Genomic DNA, 19,037 nt, shown 5'->3' with positions numbered 1-19,037 from the left:
GAGACACTGAAATGCTAGCTCACAGGGCTTCCCTCCCTTTGCCCACCCCTGATCCCCCCACCTCCATTTTATGAGTAGTCACCACCCTCACCAGTCTCCACTGCCCTGAGAGAAATAAGGGAGGCAAGGTCAGAGAAGCAGAGGGGAAACTCAGGGACTTATGCAAAGACTCTGGAATCTCCTTCAGAGATGGGGTGGGTGGGAGCCTTTCCGCCCTAAGGCCGGAGGTCAGAACGGCCTGCGGGGTCCCCCGCCCCACTGCAAACCCACGGTCAAATTCTGGGAATTTCCAAACCAGTCGGCGGTGCTGCGGCAGATCTTCCCGGACGTCAGCGTGCGGTGCCGGCCGCGGCCGCTGGGTGGCGCGGCGCCGGGCGCCGAGCGTGGGAAGCGCGGGCGCGCGGGCGGGCTGAGCTCACACACCCGGGAAGCGGCCACGGCAGAGCCGGAGTCCGCAGCGGCTGCGCATCTCGCGCCTCCCGCGGGGCGGTCAGGGGGCGCCGAGGAGGTTGTGCGGTCCCCTGGGAGAGATGCGGACGCCGGAGGTAAGAGCGGGGCTCCAGGCGGGTGTGTGTGTGTGTGTGTGTGTTGAGGGGGGCGCCGCGGCCGGGCCTGCGGGAAGTCTCCGAGAGCCCCATGCAGGGGTGGGCCCCCTGGGGACGATGCCCCGGGCCCGCCGGGCTCGGGTCGTCCCCCACCCCCGCTGCGGCGCGGCCTTCCCGCGCAGCTGCCCTCGCCGCGTGGGTGGGAGCGGATCCGGGCCGGGAGCAGCCCGGGCCGGTCCCTGGGCTCTGGGGCCGTGGCCAGCAGGGCGGGGGAGGTGGATGAGCAGCCCCCTGGGCCCGGCTCGGGAGGAGCCCCTGCCCGCTCCTCACCTTCCGTTTCTCAGCTCCGCAGTGGGCGTGGTGCCCCTCTGCTGCAGAGGGGGTGCCCGGAGTTGAGGAAAGCAGTGGGGGAGGAGAGCGCAGAGACAGGTGGTTGAGGGGGCGAGCGGTGGTGCGCGGAGGCTCGTGATATTAATGCGTATTTCTTTCTCCCCCCTTCTTCAGGGGGCGCGGAGGTGCGCGTGGAGGAGGAGGCGGGAAGGCCAGAGGCTTAGCTCGGGCGAGGCAGGCGCAGCCGGAGATGCCACTGGGCAATGTCTCTGTTCAGGCCCCCCCCACCGCCGCCAAATTAATAAAGTGGGTGTGGAGGTGCGGGTGGGGGAGTTTGTTGAACTGCCCCAGGCCTGCCGCCTGGCTCTCTCGTGCATATCTGGGAGCCGCTTGCATTGAGCGCTCTGCAGAGGTTGGGGGTGGGGGCTGCCGTCGAATTGCAGAAGCTTCAGCAGCAGAGACAGTTGCAGAGATAGGGGCTGGGAGAAGGCCTGGGGGGTGGAGGGGCGGTGTCCGGAGGTGAAAGGGAGTCTCCAGGCCTGCAGACTAAGTTCATAGGTGCTGGGTTGGCCAGGATACGGTGGGAGGGGGGAGCGGTAGGGAAAGAGGGTGATGTCCTTAGGACCCCCTCCTTCCAGCTTTGTTCGTAGCCATAGACCAAAATGTGGGATTCGGCATTTGCCAAATGTGCTTAATTTTTTTTTTTCTTTCCCTTTCGGTTTGTTTTGTTTTTTAGAGGAACGGCAAATGACAGAGCAGAGGGAAGGCTAGCCCAGCCAATCCTGGAGCCGCTGCAGCACTGGTTCCCCAAACAAACACATTCTGGTGCAAGGACAGAGAGGAGGGGGCTGCTGGCCCACACCCCTCCCCTGCCCTTGGCCCCCTTGCTGCTCCCCTGTGAGGAGGGCAGCTGGACAGAGGCTGCCTTGGGCCAGGGTGGTGATGGTGCTGCGGCCCCTCCCTGCTGCCCAGCGTGGGAAGAAGAATGCAGAGCCAGGCAAGTCTCCCTCTGTGTCCTCTGGGGTGGAAGGAGCAGGTAGAGACAGGGCTGGGGCAGCCAGGGCCTGGCTGGCGTTGCTTTGGCATTGGTGGCGAGAGGGCTGTACCTCCGGCCCCTTGGGTTTGGTTCTCTCGGCCTGTCCCTGGCACTCGACAACTGCGTCTATGTGCTCATTGGTGCCACCATGTTATATAACGCTTATATAATCTCCCAGGGCGAGTGCTGTGTCTCCACTCTCAGGTCACACAGACACTGTGTCCGTGCGGAAGTCAGGATCTGTGGACGCTTCTACGCCGTCATCTTCAACCTGGCTCCTTCTCCTGACCCCGACTGCAGGAGGGGGAAATGGGAGAGCAGGGGCCCACTCTACCCCAGCTGTCTGGGGCTGAGAAAGAGGGGTTGGCTGGGCAGCCTTCCTCATGTTCTTGCCCAGTACACCTTCTGGTGGAGTGGATGCCATTCTTGTGCTCTGAGGCCAGTCTTTTGTTCTTGAGGTCCCCTGGCGTGGCAGATGGGTGTGGTGAGATGACCCCCAGAATGTTCCAGTGGAAGAATACATGGTACATAGGGTTGGATAAAGAGAGTGAGAAATTAACTCTGCCTTTGAGGTTTTGGGCAAGAGTGGCTAGAAGGATGGGATAGCGGTGGCATTCTAAGAAATTTGGAGCAGGCCTAAGGGCTAGAGGATGGTCAGGGAAGGGTGTACAGGAAAGTGGATCAGACAGCAAAGATAAACATGGTGTTCTTTTACTGTACTCTCCACTGGGCTGTCCCTGGTTACCAGGGCAACAGAAGCAGTGATGAAAATCATGCCTTTCGTTCAGTGGAAAAATCTGGCTCCTCCTCCCGCCTCTTCCTTCTCTAATTGTCTGCAACCTATTGGGAGGGTGATGGCTCTAGGGATCAGAGACCCCAGCGTGTTCATATCAGGCACCCCCCTTCCCCATTTTTTGTCATCTTCCGCCTTCCTGCATCCCCTTTCTCTCCCAGAGCTCAGTAATTGGCAGTTGCGTAGGAGTTGGACTGGATGGAGGGGGAAGGGCATGGACGTCATTGCAGGGCAGGGTGAGCAGAGCGTGGGCAGAGATGTGGATACAGGAATGACTGGCACACGAGGAGGGTCAGGCATTGATTAGCTGGATGGAGCTTGTTTCTGGGATGGTAGGACCTGGGGTGGGAAGGGTGGGTGAGATGATGGAAGGCCTGCAGAACCTGGCAGTCTGGGCTTGCAGTGGTGGTAGGAAATAGGAAGGCCCTGAGGTTTCTGGTGTGGTCGTGGGTCCTGAGGAAAGTTAGAACTCATTCATTCAGCACTTTTTGGGTGCCTACCATGTTAGGTAAGGTTCTGGGAGCTGGGAAGACACAAGTAAGTAGGACTGGGCTTTGACCTTGAAGAGATCATGGTAGATGAGAGGAGGATGGGTATATGGGGGAAGATCAGCTGGCATTGTTACAAGCCTAGAATCTGGGACTCCAGGCAGGAGATTGGCAATATTCCAGACTGGAGGTGATGGATTAGGGTGGAGCATATGAGAATGCGGAGGAAGAGGTAGTTCAGAGAGCCCCTTTGGCTTGGGGACAGGACATGGGGAAGAGAAGGCACTGACGTTTTGAGCCTTAATGATTGACAGAAATAGAAAAATCAGGGTTCATACTTATTTGGGGGAGTCATGTTTGATTTGCTTTTAGACACATTGCCCAAGACAGTGGCAGAGTGTCTGGATGGAAATGGTTATGCTCAGGCAAATAAAATTTGCCATGGAAGTCAGTTCTGGGAAGAGGTTTGGAGGACATTGTATTATGAAGCCTTGAAGGTATGAGGTTGTTGAGAAGGTAGTGTAGAGAGAGATCCCAGGGCCTGGGGCATCGGCCTAGAATTGGGTGAGGCTGTATGCCTTGTACTTGTTTATTATCCCAGCGCCCGCCTAGACTGCTGGACCAGTTTCTGCTAATGCACGCCCACGTCTTCTACCAAACCACACCCCATTTTGAAGTTCAGGTTTCTGTTTAAGTTTCCTTCTTGCTAGTACCTATGTCCAGGAGGATATGTCCTGGAAAGATAGATATATACATTTACCTCTCCAAGCTCTCTCCTTGACCTTTGCTATACCATTCACTTATAAATTACTGAGAGGCCCTGGGATGTGCTATAGGTCCTTAGCCTCCACCAGCAAGGCTGTTTGTTCTGGTTCCTTTCCAGTCATCACTCTAGAGGAATAAGAGCACTGGACAGAGTCAGGAGACCTTTGCCAACTACCTGATCTTGGGCAAGTCACTTCCTTTTCCAGGCCTTAGGGTCTAGTTTCTTCCAGCTCTAAAGCCTTCAGATATGATTTCCAAAGTTTTTTCCGCTTTTGCCCAGGTTTCTGATGCAGGCGAGGCTTTTGAAACCAGCAGCCCAGATTTCTTTGGAGTCTTGTGGGAGGGAGTAGGAGGAATGGAGGCCTGGTCCCTAGAGCAGGCCCCTGTCTCCAGAGTGGGCAGGAGCCCTCCAAGTAGAGGGTGACCCCTGTTCCTCTTGGGAGCTTGGGAATGCTAGAAGAGCTGGTTTTCCCAGTGGCCAGGAGTTGGCAAACTACAGCCCATGGGCTGATTGATGCCTGCTTTTGTAAATAAAGTTTTATTGGAACACAGACATGCCCACTGTTTACGTCTATGGCTGCTTTCATGCTACATTGGTATAGTTGGGTAGTTGCAACAGAGACTGTATGACTACAAGGCTAAAGTCTTTACTGTCTTGCCCTTCAAGAAAAAAATTGCTAATCTCTGTCCTAGACCACCAGAAAAGTGCTTGGATCACCACTGGGGATGCTTACCATGGCCGGATTCCTAGGGTTCTTGAAGATTCTGCCTTGGTCCTTCCTTTGTGATCCTGTGACAGGATGATGTGGCAATTGAGATGGTAGATTCTTAGAGTCAGCCCAAAGATAGTGGTCCTGGATCTGGGAAACCCCTTTCATTTTCATCTGTTTTCCTGAAGCCTGGAGGGTGCTTGTCCCCCCCGTCCCTCACGCATATACTTCTTTGAGCCTGGAGACCTACATTCCTCATCAGGGAAGGCTTGTGGCCTTGGTGTGACAAGCTACCCTTCCTCTCATTTCCCAGGCCTATGCAGAGGAGAATGGACCAACCCAAACCCAGTGTCTGGTGAGGAGAAGGAGAGGCTCATTGGTTCTGCCAAGTCCTGCAGCATATTTCCCTTGATACCTTTGCCTTGTCACTTCTGGCCTCACTATGCCCTTTAGTTCCAAGGCCCTGGAGATGCATCTGCAGAGAGAGCCTGCAACCCAGCCTGGTTTGTCTGCCTGAACTTGGCACTCATCCACTGTCGGAATAAGGCCCCGCAGCCTGGGGTTTGTGGGGTGTGTGTCTGTGTTGGCTTGAGGCTGGAATCAGTACTCAGGATTCTTGCAGCCAACCTTACAGAGTCCCCTTGTGTCCTGCTCTCCACCTTTTTTGACGCGGGCCTCATGCTGGAGTCTCGGTGAAACTCCTGGCTAGGAACAGGATGAATTTCAAGTTCTTGCTTTTATAAAACAGTAGCAGCAGAGCAGTTGGGTCACTTCTGCTCAGGGCTGAGGTAGGAAGTGAGACACTTTGGTAGCAAGAGGAAACCGCGTGCTCAGAGCCGTGCAGGAGTGGGGCAGGGGGTTGGTAACTGAGGTTTATTCCCATTGCAGCTGGAAGGGAGGAGGCTGGCAGTGAGAGGAGGGAGCAGACGACCCAGAATAGCAAAGGAGACAGAAGCTAAGCACACCCAGAGCTGCTTTTAGCTGGTAATGGTAAGCCTGGCTCTAGGAGCCTTACTTCTGACCTCCCCTACACACATTTTCCCCAGAGGCCGGGCCTCTGACTGTTCTCATCAAAGAAAAAAGTAAAAAGGTCTTCATCAGAAATCCTCTCTAAATACCTTTCAGTTTAGGGTGGCCCCAGACTACACGGGTTTACACGAATGTTTAGACAAGTGCACTGACTTGGAGAAACATTCATTTACTACAGATTTATTAAGGATCTGTTCTGGGTTGGGCATTGTGTGAAGCTTGGAGGATACAGAGGTAAAGAAAGGATTCATAGTGTGGTCTGGAAGGTGTATGGGCAGTTGAACCAATTTTAATAGAACCTGTGCTAGATCATAAGCTTCAGGTGAGCACATCTGTGTGTGTCGTGTTCACTGCTGTGGCCCCGGTGTGGGGTCCTGTGCTCGGCACATGGCAGGCACACACACGTTTAATTGGCTGACCCATCCCTGTTTGGTGTGTGTCCTGGAAATGTGCAGGAGGGATCTGAGGAGGTAAGTGGAGCAAGAGAGGAGCTCACGGCAGCGTGTGTGACAAATGTGGGCAAGGATGGACATACCTGGACGGACTGGTTTGCGAGTGCTGTTAAGGAGAAAGGATGTAGACGGGTTGACCGTGTGGGAATGAGAGATACCGTTGGCCTTAGGACAGTGAGAAAGGAGGAGAATGACCTGGTACAAGGAGGTGGGTAACCAGCCCCACATCACTGGATAAAGCCAGGGGCTGGGGAAGAAAGAAGAACCAGCCAGTGGCAGGGAAGGTAAGATTGAGTCGGGAGAGTAGAAACCAGCATGAGAGGAAGCCTGGAGGCGTCTCAGGCCCAGGGTGGAAGCAGAGCTGAAGCAGGTGAGTCCCAGGTGAAGATGATGACAGTGACTGTCAGCTCTGTCCTGCAGGTCTCCTCCGAAATGACCATGTCCAGGTATGACCCAGAATACCACATTTCCCCGCACTGGGGCAGACACAAGGAAATTAACTGAAGTTTGAGATTATGGTTATTCTCCTTTCTAAAATTCTTAGTATGGAAATTTTCACATATCTATGACGGTAGAGAGAGTATAAGAAACTTCAGTGTTCCCGTCACTCAGTTTTATCTTGTAATCAACACATGGCCCCTTTTGTTTCATTTGTACATTCATCGACCTTATTCCTTACTCCCTTCTTGGATTATTTTACAGCAGATCCCAGACATCATATTTCATCCATAAATACTTCATGATGAATCTCTAAAAACGTAATACATTTTAAAAAACATAACCCCAGTAGTAGTATCACCCCCTGCAAAAGCACCGTTATTCTTAATGTCACCAATCATCCATTCAGTTACGTTTCCCTTGCTTGTTGCCATTTTTTTTTAAAATACTTGGTTTTGTTTGAATCAGCTTCCAAACAAGATCCACATGTTTCATTTAGTTCATGATTGATCTCAACGTCTCTGTTAATAAAGATTATGCTCATTCTGAAAAGAATGATGCTTTGCAATTCTGCCTTTTAGATTTACTTAGCTGCCCCTGCTCTATCTCCAGTCAGCTGCCATCAAAAGCTTTCCTGAGTTTTGTTGAACCATTTGGTGATTTTTGAGCATTCTTCATTATTCCTCATCTTTGTGGTTTAATGTAACTAGTTTTTACCTTCCTTCAATAAATATTTCTCGGGAGCCTCCTGTGTGTCAGGCACTGTACCGGGCACCGGGCATACTGCTGTGAAAAGACAGGCTGGGCCCTGCTCTCAAGGAGCTTACAGTCTGACCACGTGAGAGCTGTTGTGGGTCTGCTTGTTGTCCCCCACCCCATGTTCATCCCAGCCAAGTTGGGTGACCATGACCATCACTTCTGTGCTGACACATTTGCCACGTCCTAGGGCTTGGTATTCATGTTCTCATGCTGTCCTTTCATGTGGTTGATAAGTGGTGTCCCCAGTACTGATGGAGAAGCCAAGTGTGGTTTCTGTGGCAGGTCCCTGTTTCATAGCCATGCCCATGGATTCTAGCAGTGTCACCAACTGACTTTGCGTGTGTCCATGTGACACTCTTGGGCTTGAGCCTTTATAACTAGGCGAGTTCACGTGGAGAGCTTGCTTAACTGGCGGATTGTACAGGGGTTGAGTAAAAACATCTGGAAGGTGCTCAGAACTGTTAAAGAGCTCAGCGCATGCCACGGTGCTGGTATGTTCTTTGAGCAGGTCGGATGTTTCTGTGTCTTTGTGGACTTCCGGTTGCTTTGGGGCTTTTGCCCATAATGATTAGGCTACCTGCCTAATTAGGCCTGATTTCTCGACCTGCTGTTTTTTTGCCAAGCAGTACGGTATTGGGTGACTGTGCCACCTCAGTAGCAGAATCTAATGGTACAATTCAGGCCTGTCTTGTTAATAAGACATTTCACTGATTTGCATTTCTCTGTGAATAAATAATCAGACTTATTTGGACACTGTGACTTGATTTTGAGAGTGGTCCATGATTCTTATTGTATTTTTCCAGTTCAAATGCAGCTATATTGCAGTTCCTGGATTATAGTGTCTGAGCCTTTTAACAAAAAATCTTAGTTAATAAAAATGAGTATATTCCCAGATACAAAGACTAGTATTCTTTCACCTTTCCTAGGTCTTTTATTCTATAGTTAAAATAATAATACAGAATATATGAATATGCCATGATATACATGTCCTGTTACTGAAGGCTACATAGTTTAGAGTTTGGTGTTATGTTTTTATTTTCTTCTAATTAAGTAATCTTTAATTATTTTGATTATGCACCGGTGTTGGCTAAAACTTTTGAACAAGTTTCCTTGCGCGTGTGTGTGTGCGCCTGTATGTATACAGCATCGCTGTGCTAATACATTATATACATTATAAAACACAGAAAGTTAAAAATGGCTGGATATATTGTATTTCTGTCTGAACTACTTACGGTCCTGTGGGAGCCCCTCTTCTTTGCACTAAATTTCAACCTGAGACGTATTCAAGACATCGCTCCAGCACCTCCCTCTCCTTCTTGCATCACCATTTCCCCCCTCTCTCCTGGATCATTTCCATATGCTGCTGTTTTTCTCATCTTAAAAAAGGCCTTCTTTGACCTCACCTCTTCTAGCTACTGCCTGTTTCTCTGCCCCAAAGAGTTTCCAGTCCTTGCTCCCTTCACTTCCTCTGTCAGATCCCTCCAGTCAAGCTAGTCCCAACCACTCTGGACAGCAGCGGTCTTGCCAAGGCCAGCGGTGACCTCCATGTTACTAAGTCTAGTGGCCCCTTCCTGGTCTTCATCGAAGTAGCTTCAGCAGTATTGACACAGCTGGTCATACCCTTTTTCTTGAAGCTCGTTCTTCACTTGACTTCCAGGGCATATATTTCTGGTTTTCCACCCGTCTCATTGGCCGTCCCTTCTCAGCATCTCGTCTCCCTGACTTCTAAATGTTAGAAGGCCCGGGGCACCTGCTGTCCATCTTCTTTCTCTTCGTGATCCTCTCCCAACTCATGACTTTACGTACCACCTGTATGGATGTTGTCTAGAATTTACTTCAGAGTAATCCCACGAGATAAACAAGACTGACCATGAGTTGATATTGGTTGAAGCTGGGTGGTGGGTACCTGGGGGTTTATTCTGCTGTTCTCTCTAGTTTTGTTTATGTTTGAAATTTTCCATAATGAAAAGTTAAAAAAAAATCTACATGCTGATGACCCCCAATTATTTTTCTCAAGCCCAGCTCAAGGTCCTGAAGTACAGTCCTATGTGTCTATCTGCCTACTTAACATTTCAACTTGAATGTTAATAGACATTTCATACTTAACATGCCCAAAACTGAACTTCTGATTTTTCCATGCAAATATATTCTTCCTGCAGTCTCCCATCTTGGTTATGAGAATGCCAACCTTCCCGTTACTCATACAAAATGCCTATGGTCATGCTTCACTTCTCTCTTTTATGTCCTTCATTCAGTCCATCAGAAAATCTTGTTGACTCTACCTGCAAAATATACGTAGACTATGACCAGTCAGAACTGCTTCCACTGCCATCACCACGGTCCAAGCCACCATCATCTCTCACCTGCTTCTCCTTTGCCCCTTACAGGCTGTAGTCCTCACCGTAGTCAGAAGGATCCCACGAGACATAAGGGGATGCCTGCCATGCTCAAAACCCTGCTGTGGCTTCTTTCGGCACTCAGTGAAAGCCATGGTTGGAGTGGTCTGCAAAGACCCTGCAGCTTATGAACACTGTCCAATAGAAATATAATGAATTACACAGGAGCGCCACATGTGTAATTTAACAATTTCTGGTAGCTAAATTTAAAAGGAAAAGGAAGTAGGTGAAATTAATTTTAATAATCTAACCCAGTATGTCAAAACTGTTTTCATTTTTGATGTGTATTTCGTTGTTCTTTTTGTACTACGTCACACCCATAGCACATGTCAGTTTGGACCAGCTACATTTCATGTGCTCCGCAGCCTCATGTGCCTAGTGGCTGCCTTATTGGGACTGCAGGCCTACCTAGTCTGGCCCCACTTGGTTTCTGTGTCCTTCCCTCCTACTACTCTTCCCTTCTTTCACTCTGCTCCAGCCACACTGGCCTCCGTGCTGTTCCTCAGATAAACCAGGCATTTCCTGTGTTAGGGCCTTTACACCTCCTATTCCCTCTGTTTGGCATACTTTTCCCCAGGGAGCCCCGTAGCTGACTCTCGCTTCCTTTGGGTCTGTGCTCAGATACCACCTTCTCAGTGCCCTGCCTACCCACACACGCTTGCTAGCACTTCCTGCGTCTCTTCCCTGCAATGTTTTTTCTCCATAGCACCATCACCGTTTAACATAACCGTGCACTTCTGTTACTTCATAGATTTTCTCTCTCTCTCCCCACTGGAATGTGAGCTCCATGAGGGCAGGGGTTTTTGTCTGTGTTCCCTGCTATATTTCCAGAGCATGGAACAGCGCCTGGCACATATAAGAGGTGGATTGATGTTTCTGAGGAATTAAATGAAACGTATTATTGAGAATGATTCTTTTTTAGTAAGAACCATGCAATTGAGTGTATTTTATTATTTCAGAATATCATGGGTCATATTTTGCAATATGGCAGTTTGAAGGTCTGGTTCAAGTCACGGTGTTTTGAAAGAGTCCTCTCTATAAAGATGTTATTATGGGTTCAACTTATAATTTAAATGGATTTAAGACTCCTGAAATACTGTATTTCGTTCACTTCATTGAGAGATTTGAAAACAAGTTGGTGTATCCTGTCTTATGGGTGTTCACAGGTACAAGGTTTTAGAAACAACGCCTTTCCGTCAAATTTGGTAATATCATCATGGAATGGTGGAAATGATTTCCAAATACCAGTTTTTGAAATGCTCTTTCCGTGACGTAAGTCTCTTTCAAAAAGTAAAGGCTTTCTTACGCATTTTTAAAATGTCACTTTACCTTAAAGGGACAGATTAAAATGTCACTTTACCTTAAAGGGACAGATTAAATATTTATTTGTTTGTTTAAAAAATAGTCATTAATCGGCATTCTCCTGATAGGCACTCATTACAGAAGAAGTCAGCAAATTTTGGAACCTTGTTTTCCAGTTTAAAAGAAATACAATTTCTGTTTAAGTTGAGCCACTCTTTCAGGGCTTCCACCATGAGATGATCATGGCAGTGTGGTCCAGTGCTTTGCAGATCCCACCCTCTCATTGCAAAGGAGTCATTTATTGTATTGAAGAGGATATCCTTAAAGTTGCTTGACTGGGCACATGTAAACCGTACTCAAGTACACAGACAACTGGGCTGCCCTTGTCCACCCTTTGGTGTTTTGTGTCTCCTACCTGGACCCAGGATGCAAAGGTGGTGGCACCAGCGTGTTGTGAGTTAGGAGGTAGGTGGTTGTGCTCAGAAGCTGCTCTGGAGGTGAGCATAGCAGGGATTGCTGGAAGAGATGGCCAAGGTAGCTAGGGTAGCTGGCTGTCTTCTTCTTCTTTTTTTTTTTTAATTGAAGTATAGTTGATTTACAGTGTTGTGTTAATTTCTGCTGTACAGCAAAGTGATTCAGTTATACATACATTCTTTTTTATATTCTTTTCCATTATGGTTCATCTCAGGATATTGAATATACTTCCCTGTGCTATACAGTAGACCTTGTTGTTTATCCATTCTATATGTAATAGTTTGCATCTGCTAACCCCAAACTCCCAGTCCATCCCTCCCACACCCCACCTCCCCCTTGGCGACCATAAGTCTGTTCTCTATGTCTGTGAGTCTGTTTCTCTTTTAGAGATAGGTTCATTTGCGTCATATTTTAGATTCCACATATAAGTAATATCGTATGGTATTTGTCTTTCTCTTTCTGACTTAACTTCCCTTAGTATGATAATCTCTAGTTGCATCCATGTTGCTGCAAATGGCATTATTTCCTTCTTTTTTATGGCTGAGTAGTATTCCATTGTACATATGTACCACATCTTCATTTTCCATTCATCTGTCGAGGACATTTAGGTTGTTTCCATGTCTGGGCTATGGTGAATAGTGCCAGTTATCTTCTTAGAGAGAGAGGTGGTATGCCTTTGAAGCATTGTGCCACGTCTTCCATCCATTCACCTATATATGGAAAATGCTTGTGCAAGTACGCTTTCCTTCCATTTTGACAGTCTAGGAGGTATGTCAGCTGGATATGTGCACGTGGAGTTGTTTTTCCAACTGCTGTGACCAGAAGTGCGATTTAAAAGATGAGCAGCTGGATTGAGAACTGCAGCTCCGGCTGGGAACAGAGGCCCTGGTTACTTTCTGCTGCACTAGAGATCATCTCCCGCGTGCCCTGGACCCGGCATCGATGAACAAGGCTTGTCTCCAGTGGGCTGGCCTTTGCTACTTAGACCACCTGCCAACCCGTCAGCTTCTCTTCTTGCCACACGTTTGTACAGGGCCTCCTGTGGAAAAGGCTCTGTGTTTCTGGATGAAGTGGGGTGGGCACAGGAAAGGAAGGAATGTGCAGTGTGAATGAGACCTGGTCTCTGTCCTCAGGGAGCTAATGCTTAATGAGGGAGATAGACACCCATGCTAAATACAAGACAAAGCATAAAAGGGACACGGATGGAGTGTGAGAAAGTGTTCTATTAGCCAGAAGTGGGAATTGGAGGGGTGGTGAGGAACATGAGCAAGGAGATTTCATCCATCTGTTCGTGGCTGAATCCTCAGAGCCTAGCACAGTGCTGCCTCCCTATCGGGTACTCAGTAAATGTGTATTTGTTAATAGCTGGGTGTTGAAGGAATGGGGCTTCACCCCCAGGGACGAAGGAGGAAATGTCTTGTTGGGAGGAGGTGGCCATGTGGCCTGAGTGGGTGTGTGTGGCAGGAGAGGGGCTGTGTTCTGGGAGGGCCAGCCTCAGGGCAGGGCACCTGGACCAGCTTTTTCCAAGAATTTGATTTCGGTGGTTCTTAACCTCTTTTTGTGCCAGTTCTTATTAGGAATTGCACGGAAACTGTAGTCTCTTGCTCTAAGAAAAAAAAAATCATGACAGCACATGATTTGACATATACCATCAGAGGACTCACAAATCCCAAGGTATAAAACCCTGCCATAGGCTGGGGAGCCGTCAGTGCTTATTGAGCTCTTTAAACACGGATAAGACACTTTTTTTTCCTGGATTCTTTGGGAATTGACGCAGATGAGTATATACCATGTAGGCATTCTGGGTTTTAAGGACATTGGTAAGTGACAGCCACAATAGTGGCCCTGATGAGCTTAAGGAAGCAGTGGGGAATTGGAGCCGGGTGGCGGTTGGCGGGCTCTGTGTACTGATATGGAGAGATCCAATGTTTGCTCCACTGAGCAGGGGATGAAAAAATTTACCTGAGAGAAGATAGAAAAAAATTACCTTTAAAACTTACTAATTCAGGGACTTCTTTGGCGGTCCAGTGGTTAAGACTCTATGATTCCAATGCAGGGCGCATGGGTTTGATCCCCGGTCTGGGAACTAAGATCCCATATGCTGCTGCATGGTGCGGCCAAAAAATAAATAAATAATTTTTTTTTAAGATTAAAAAAAAAAATTAAACTTACTAATTCAGAGTATGGAATGCTTATGCTAGTTTTTTTCTGTTACATGTTTTCCAGCTCAGATACCCAGCCAAGCAGTAATTACAGACACAGAGAGGCAGCGTGTTGCATTTCTGGGAACAGGGAGAGTGGAAGGGAGTTATTAGAGTTTTATATCACCAAGGTATTGGGTTCAGAGAACTCCTTAGCAATCCTGACCCATCAGGGAAGGCTGCCTGGAGGAGGAATGTGGCAAGATTTCATGGGCCCCTTGGAAAAGCAGAAAGACTGGGCTGAGGACTGGGCTTATTTTAAAATTATATGGTTTTTGTTTCTGTTGTCATAAAAATTCCTATAGAGTATCTGTATACCTTCAGTTAAAAAATAAATTAAAAAACCAAACTTTCTGTCCTCTAGGAGTTTGTAGTGTATCTGCTGTACAGATAGGCTGTCTGGAGAGTTAAAAAACCCAGTATGGGCGGCACAGTGTTGCCATTTCTTCCTTTGTGTGTCATAGGTAAGTTCATTCATGGAGGGGTGAGGTTGAGGGGTGGTGAGGCCATGCTTTGTCCCAGGGGACAATGTTGATTGAACACTGGCCCTGTGCCAGGCTGGGTTAGTCGCTGGCCGGCACCGGAAGGCACCGCTGGAGTGGGAGGGGAGAGCGCTTGCGCTCCTGCACCCGAGTGTAGCAGGGGACAGACTCGGGGGTCTTGGGAGTCGCATTGTCCGAAGCATATGGCGGGGAGAGGACTTGGTGGTTGCTGTGCAGGCTCTTCCACCCCTCTGCTGACGTTCCCCACTCATGGGATTTTGCTTTGTGGGAAGGTTAGTCTGTGACAGAGTTTTAAAAGTTCTTTCGAAAAGAAGAACCCCTCCTGTTTTCCCCAGAGAGGTGTTCAGACTGCAAGACCAGACACCTTAACGGGTGGTGAAATCAATTTAGTGGGTTGGGACCAATGTGGAAAAAAAAAAGACTGTAACAGAAAATATTAGATTGCATAGTGTGTAGTAAAGATGAGTATGATTTCATGAAAGTCTCAGTCATATATATATATATATATATCTATCTACAGATATATGTATCTGTATACACACAAGTGCACATGTATGTAAGTGCCAGGCCACCTTGTAAACTTTCTTTCTTACTGTGGGTTAGGGTCCAGAAAGTTTGAGAAACAAGCACTTGAAGGGTTTCTTTGCTCTTAGTGTAGAGAACGGGTTCCAGCCGCTTCCCCAGAGGCCATCTCTGTGGAGACTTTTTTTTTTAAGAGCAGCAGAGTCAGGCTGTCACAGCATGATCTGAGGTTTGTCTGCGGCTGCTTACCCACTCCTGCCCCCACTTCCCTGTGCCTGGTGTTTCCTGCTGTGGCGAGCTGGGGAGAGAGGCCAGGCAGACCTCACCGGGGTGGGAACAGAGGTCGCCTCCCCTCCCAAGTCACCAGGTGTGACCCCCTGGAGTGCAGCATCTCCAGCCCCATGCCTCTTCTCTGGCTTCTTGACTTGATTAGCTATTTCCATACCAAGGGCAGGGAGAGGAAGGCCATCCTGACTTACTACATTGCCCCGTCGTTCTCTGTTTCTCAGGGGCGTTGGGTGGGGAGGTTAGAGTTCACACTATCTGGGAGGTGGATTCCTGGTAGGCTGAAGTGAGCCAGCTCCCCCCTCAGAATGACCACTTAGCTCGGTAATTCTCTGGCTCCATCTTTCCCACAGAGGAGAGGAGCCTTTCTCGGATCGTAGTTACTTGTTCCATCAACTGTGCTGACCGGCCTGCAGAGCGCTGACCCACTTGTGGTACCTCAAATAGAGGTTTAAATTAGGACCTTTAATCTGTAAGAGGCTTACAGCCTGTTGGGTGGCCAGCTGCTCTGGACTTCTCTGTGGGCAGAGCTGGGCTTTGCCAGGCTGTTGTTGGGTTGAGGGAATCATGGGGGTCGGTGGCTTCCTTGCAGGAGTGACCATACGTGTGGCCTCACTCATGGAGGCTTGGGAACAGCAGGAGTCCCAGGGAAGCAGAGTTGTTTGCCCAACACTCCTTTCGCTGTCGGCACTTACACACACAGTCCCTGGGAGTGGGTGGGTACTGTCTCTGGTTATGGGACAGGGTGGTGGTCTGTCCTTGTAGTGATGGAGTGGAAAGCCCAGAATTCCATGGGCCTTGGGTGCTGGTGCTGCTTCTTCTGGGCACTGAGCCTGGCTCCTTGCCGATGTGCAGTTAGCTCTGCTGGCTCAGTGTGTGTTTCCATCCCAGAGATGCCTATTAACAAAGAGCTGTGTGTCCAGTACGGTGCTGGGTGCCATAGGGGCACACAGAAACATGAGACTTGGGGCCTCCCCCAAATCGCTCATTGTCTTTTTGAGGAGACCCGACTAGTATATATCAAAGCATTCATTTGTCCCACAGACACATACTTACTTGGCTGGTAGCTGTTCACAGTAGCAAATTATAAAGTTCCAAAGTAATAGGCATGGGGGGACGTTCTGTGGGAGGCCTGGGAAGGGAGAGAGCTATGGGGTCGTGAGAGCTGGGCCTGAGTGGTGGGATTTAGCAGGATGGGGAGAGGGGAGGTCGTTGAAGGTGGGAGGAACAGTGTGAACAGAGGCCAGGAGAGTGCGTGGTCCTCCTCTAAGTGCAGGTCGGTGGAGCCTCTTCCTCCCCTCCCGCTTCTTGAAATAGTCCCAGTTTCAGTCCTAGAGACTCTTACTCCTTCAATAAAGTAGAGACGGATCTCAGGTTCCCTCTTTTTACTCCTGTTTATCATTATAACAACAATAATGACTCCTGACTTTTATTGAGCGCTTACTGCATACCACTGTTCTGTGTGCTTTACGTGGATGGTCTTATTAAGTCTTCCCAGCAATGCTCTGATATCACTGTTACATATTATTATGTGCATTTTACAGTTGATGAAACTGAGGCATAGAAAGGTTAAATGACTTGCCCACGGTCACATAGCAAGGTTGTGGTTGGGTCAGAAGTCCACCTGAGGCAACCTGAAAGCACAGGCCATGCTCTTAACCCGCTGGTTCCCAAACTTGTCTGAACATTGAAATGACCAGGGAATCTTGTAAAATTTCCAAAGCCCCAACCAATTACATTACATGCAGACCAGTTACATCACAGTGTCGGGGGCGAGGGGGTGGGGAACTCTGGTATGAGTAGTTTTTGAAGTTTCCCAGGTGATTGCAATGTGCCAGGTTTAGAAACCACTATCTTAACCTCTGAGTTTTAGGGCCTGTGAGTATTTGATTGAATACATTTTTTTTTAATTTTTTATTTAATTTTTATTTTATTTATTTATTTATTTATGGCTGTGTTGGGTCTTCGTTTCTGTGCAAGGGCTTTCTCTAGTTGCGGCAAGCGGAGTCCACTCTTCATCGCGGTGCGCGGGCCTCTCACTATGGCGGCCTCTCCCGTTGCGGAGCACAGGCTCCAGACGCGCAGGCTCAGTAATTGTGGCTCATGGGCCTAGTTGCTCCGCGGCATGTGGGATCTTCCCAGACCAGGGCTCGAACCCGTGTCCCCTGCATTGGCAGGCGGATTCTCAACCACTGCGCCACCAGGGAAACCCTGATTGAATACATTTTTATACTCAAGGCAGAGGGGCCTTCCCCCAGGCCTGTATCACCCACCATTCCATAGGGAGTAACTCCAGCTTCTTGTCTGAGGGAGCAGGACCCCTGTCACCCCACAGCATCTGGGACTCCCCAAGAGTGAAGCCTGGGTGGGCTGGAGTGGGCAGAGGGAAGACTGGTCGCTTGGCATCAGTGCCCCCTTCCCCCTCTGAGTGCCGCCTTGGGGCAGAGACTGCTTTCAGAGCCCTGGAGACCTCCGACCGTGGTTTCTCACGTCTTCTGCTCCCCTGGGCCCCTGACTTCACTGGGGAAGGGAGAGGGTCACATGAGGGCACATCGCTTCTCGACAAGTCTCGCTCCTCTCTGCCTGTCCCCGGGTGAACCTGAAATGGACACGAAGTGCAGAGTCCTTTGGGTGACTGGGAACAGCACTAAATTTAGCAAAACTGTAGCTGGTGGGTGGCCGGCCTGTAGTGAGCCAAACCCAGCCCCAAGTGGACTAGATTTTATAGTCAGCAACGCAGCCAATGTAGTCTGTGCTTGGGCAAGTCTGTGGTTACACGGGGGGATCTTTCCATTTCTAAGGCCCGGCAACTTGTCTGCCATCCTGCAGGATCCCAGGCTCTGCCTGTGCGAGACTTGGGTCCACCCCCACCCCCCCTTGGGACTGGTCTTACATCCGTCCCTCCCTCATGTGTCTGGAAGTCCCACTCCAGTACCTTTGCCTTGGCCTACACGTTCTTCTAGGCCTCTTGGCCAGTGTTGCCAGCCTTCATTCCCAAGGCCCTGGAGAGCAGGACCTGAGCTTCGGTCAATTTTTCATAGGATATCTGGCATCTTAGGACACTTTTCGGTCGGGGTTGTTGAGTGGAGGTAAGGAAAGAGCTGGGATGGTTAGTTGAACAAGGTTGTGAGGGACTGAGATGTTCCTTCCTCCCGGAAGCTCAGTCAAGTACATGACCCAGAGTGAATTACGATGTGGAGTGGCTGTGGGTGGGCTTTGATGCTCTTTGATGCTTTGGGCTCTCTTTGCTTGGCTCAGTCTTCTGCCGTGTTGTGGACCATATCTGGGAGGAGGTGGGTTTTGTGGAGTTGGGGAGTGGAGGTCTGCTGGTGACAGAGCATCTTCCCCTTCTGGGCCTCCTCCTCCCCTGTCTCAGATCTGACAGTGGTGGCTTGCCTGGCGGTGCCTCTGTTGCCTTAACGTCCTAAGAAATAATGAGCAGGCTACGTTTGCTCAGCCCTTTCCAAGGCGGACCATTACACTTTGGCCAGGGCTGGGGTCTTGTCTTTGTGACATGATTTGTTAGTATAAGGCAGCGGTTCTCAACCAGGGGCAGTTTTGCCTCCAGGGGACATTTGGCAGTGTCCGGAGGCATTTTTGGTTGTCACGGCTGAGGAGCAGGAGGGGTGGTATTGGTGTCTAGTGGGTAGAGGCCAGAGATACAGCGAAGTACTGTATAATGTACAGGGCAGCCCTCCCCACAACAAAGAATTATCCAGTCCAAAACGTTGATAGGGCCGAGGTTGAAAAACCCTGGTGTAGGGGGACGGTCTTGTAGAAATGGCCCGAAGAGGTCATTTCATCCAGATCCCTGCTTCCATTGGAAATGACTTGAGACCAGGAGCTGTGTAGACATTGCCTTCCCCCTTTGCCCCCCATCTCCCTCTCTCCTCAGCATGTACAGTGCCCTCTAACAATTGTGTTCAGGAGGTTGTTTCCAGGGAGTCGCTTAAACCGCATAATGGCCCAGTTTCCCATAGAATCCCACCGTTAAGCACCCACGTGCTCC

General features: G+C 49.5%; 1 protein-coding gene across 1 annotated transcript in view; it reads left to right on the top strand.

The window, feature by feature from the left end:
* Window positions 1-426: 426 nt before the first annotated feature.
* Window positions 427-19,037, top strand: part of LOC309632071 (uncharacterized protein) — a 74,602-nt gene continuing 55,991 nt past the window's right edge. Inside the window, exons 1-3 of the mRNA XM_082399215.1 lie at window positions 427-545; window positions 1,050-1,181; window positions 1,612-1,872. Coding sequence (XP_082255341.1) covers window positions 1,126-1,181; window positions 1,612-1,872 — 317 coding nt within the window. The 5' untranslated portion in view covers window positions 427-545; window positions 1,050-1,125. The remainder of the gene's footprint in view (window positions 546-1,049; window positions 1,182-1,611; window positions 1,873-19,037) is intronic.

Source organism: Balaenoptera borealis (assembly GCF_965194805.1).
Source record: "Balaenoptera borealis genome assembly, chromosome: 1".
Classification (NCBI taxonomy): Eukaryota; Metazoa; Chordata; class Mammalia; order Artiodactyla; family Balaenopteridae; genus Balaenoptera; species Balaenoptera borealis.
This window is presented reverse-complemented; position numbering and strand designations above follow the sequence as displayed.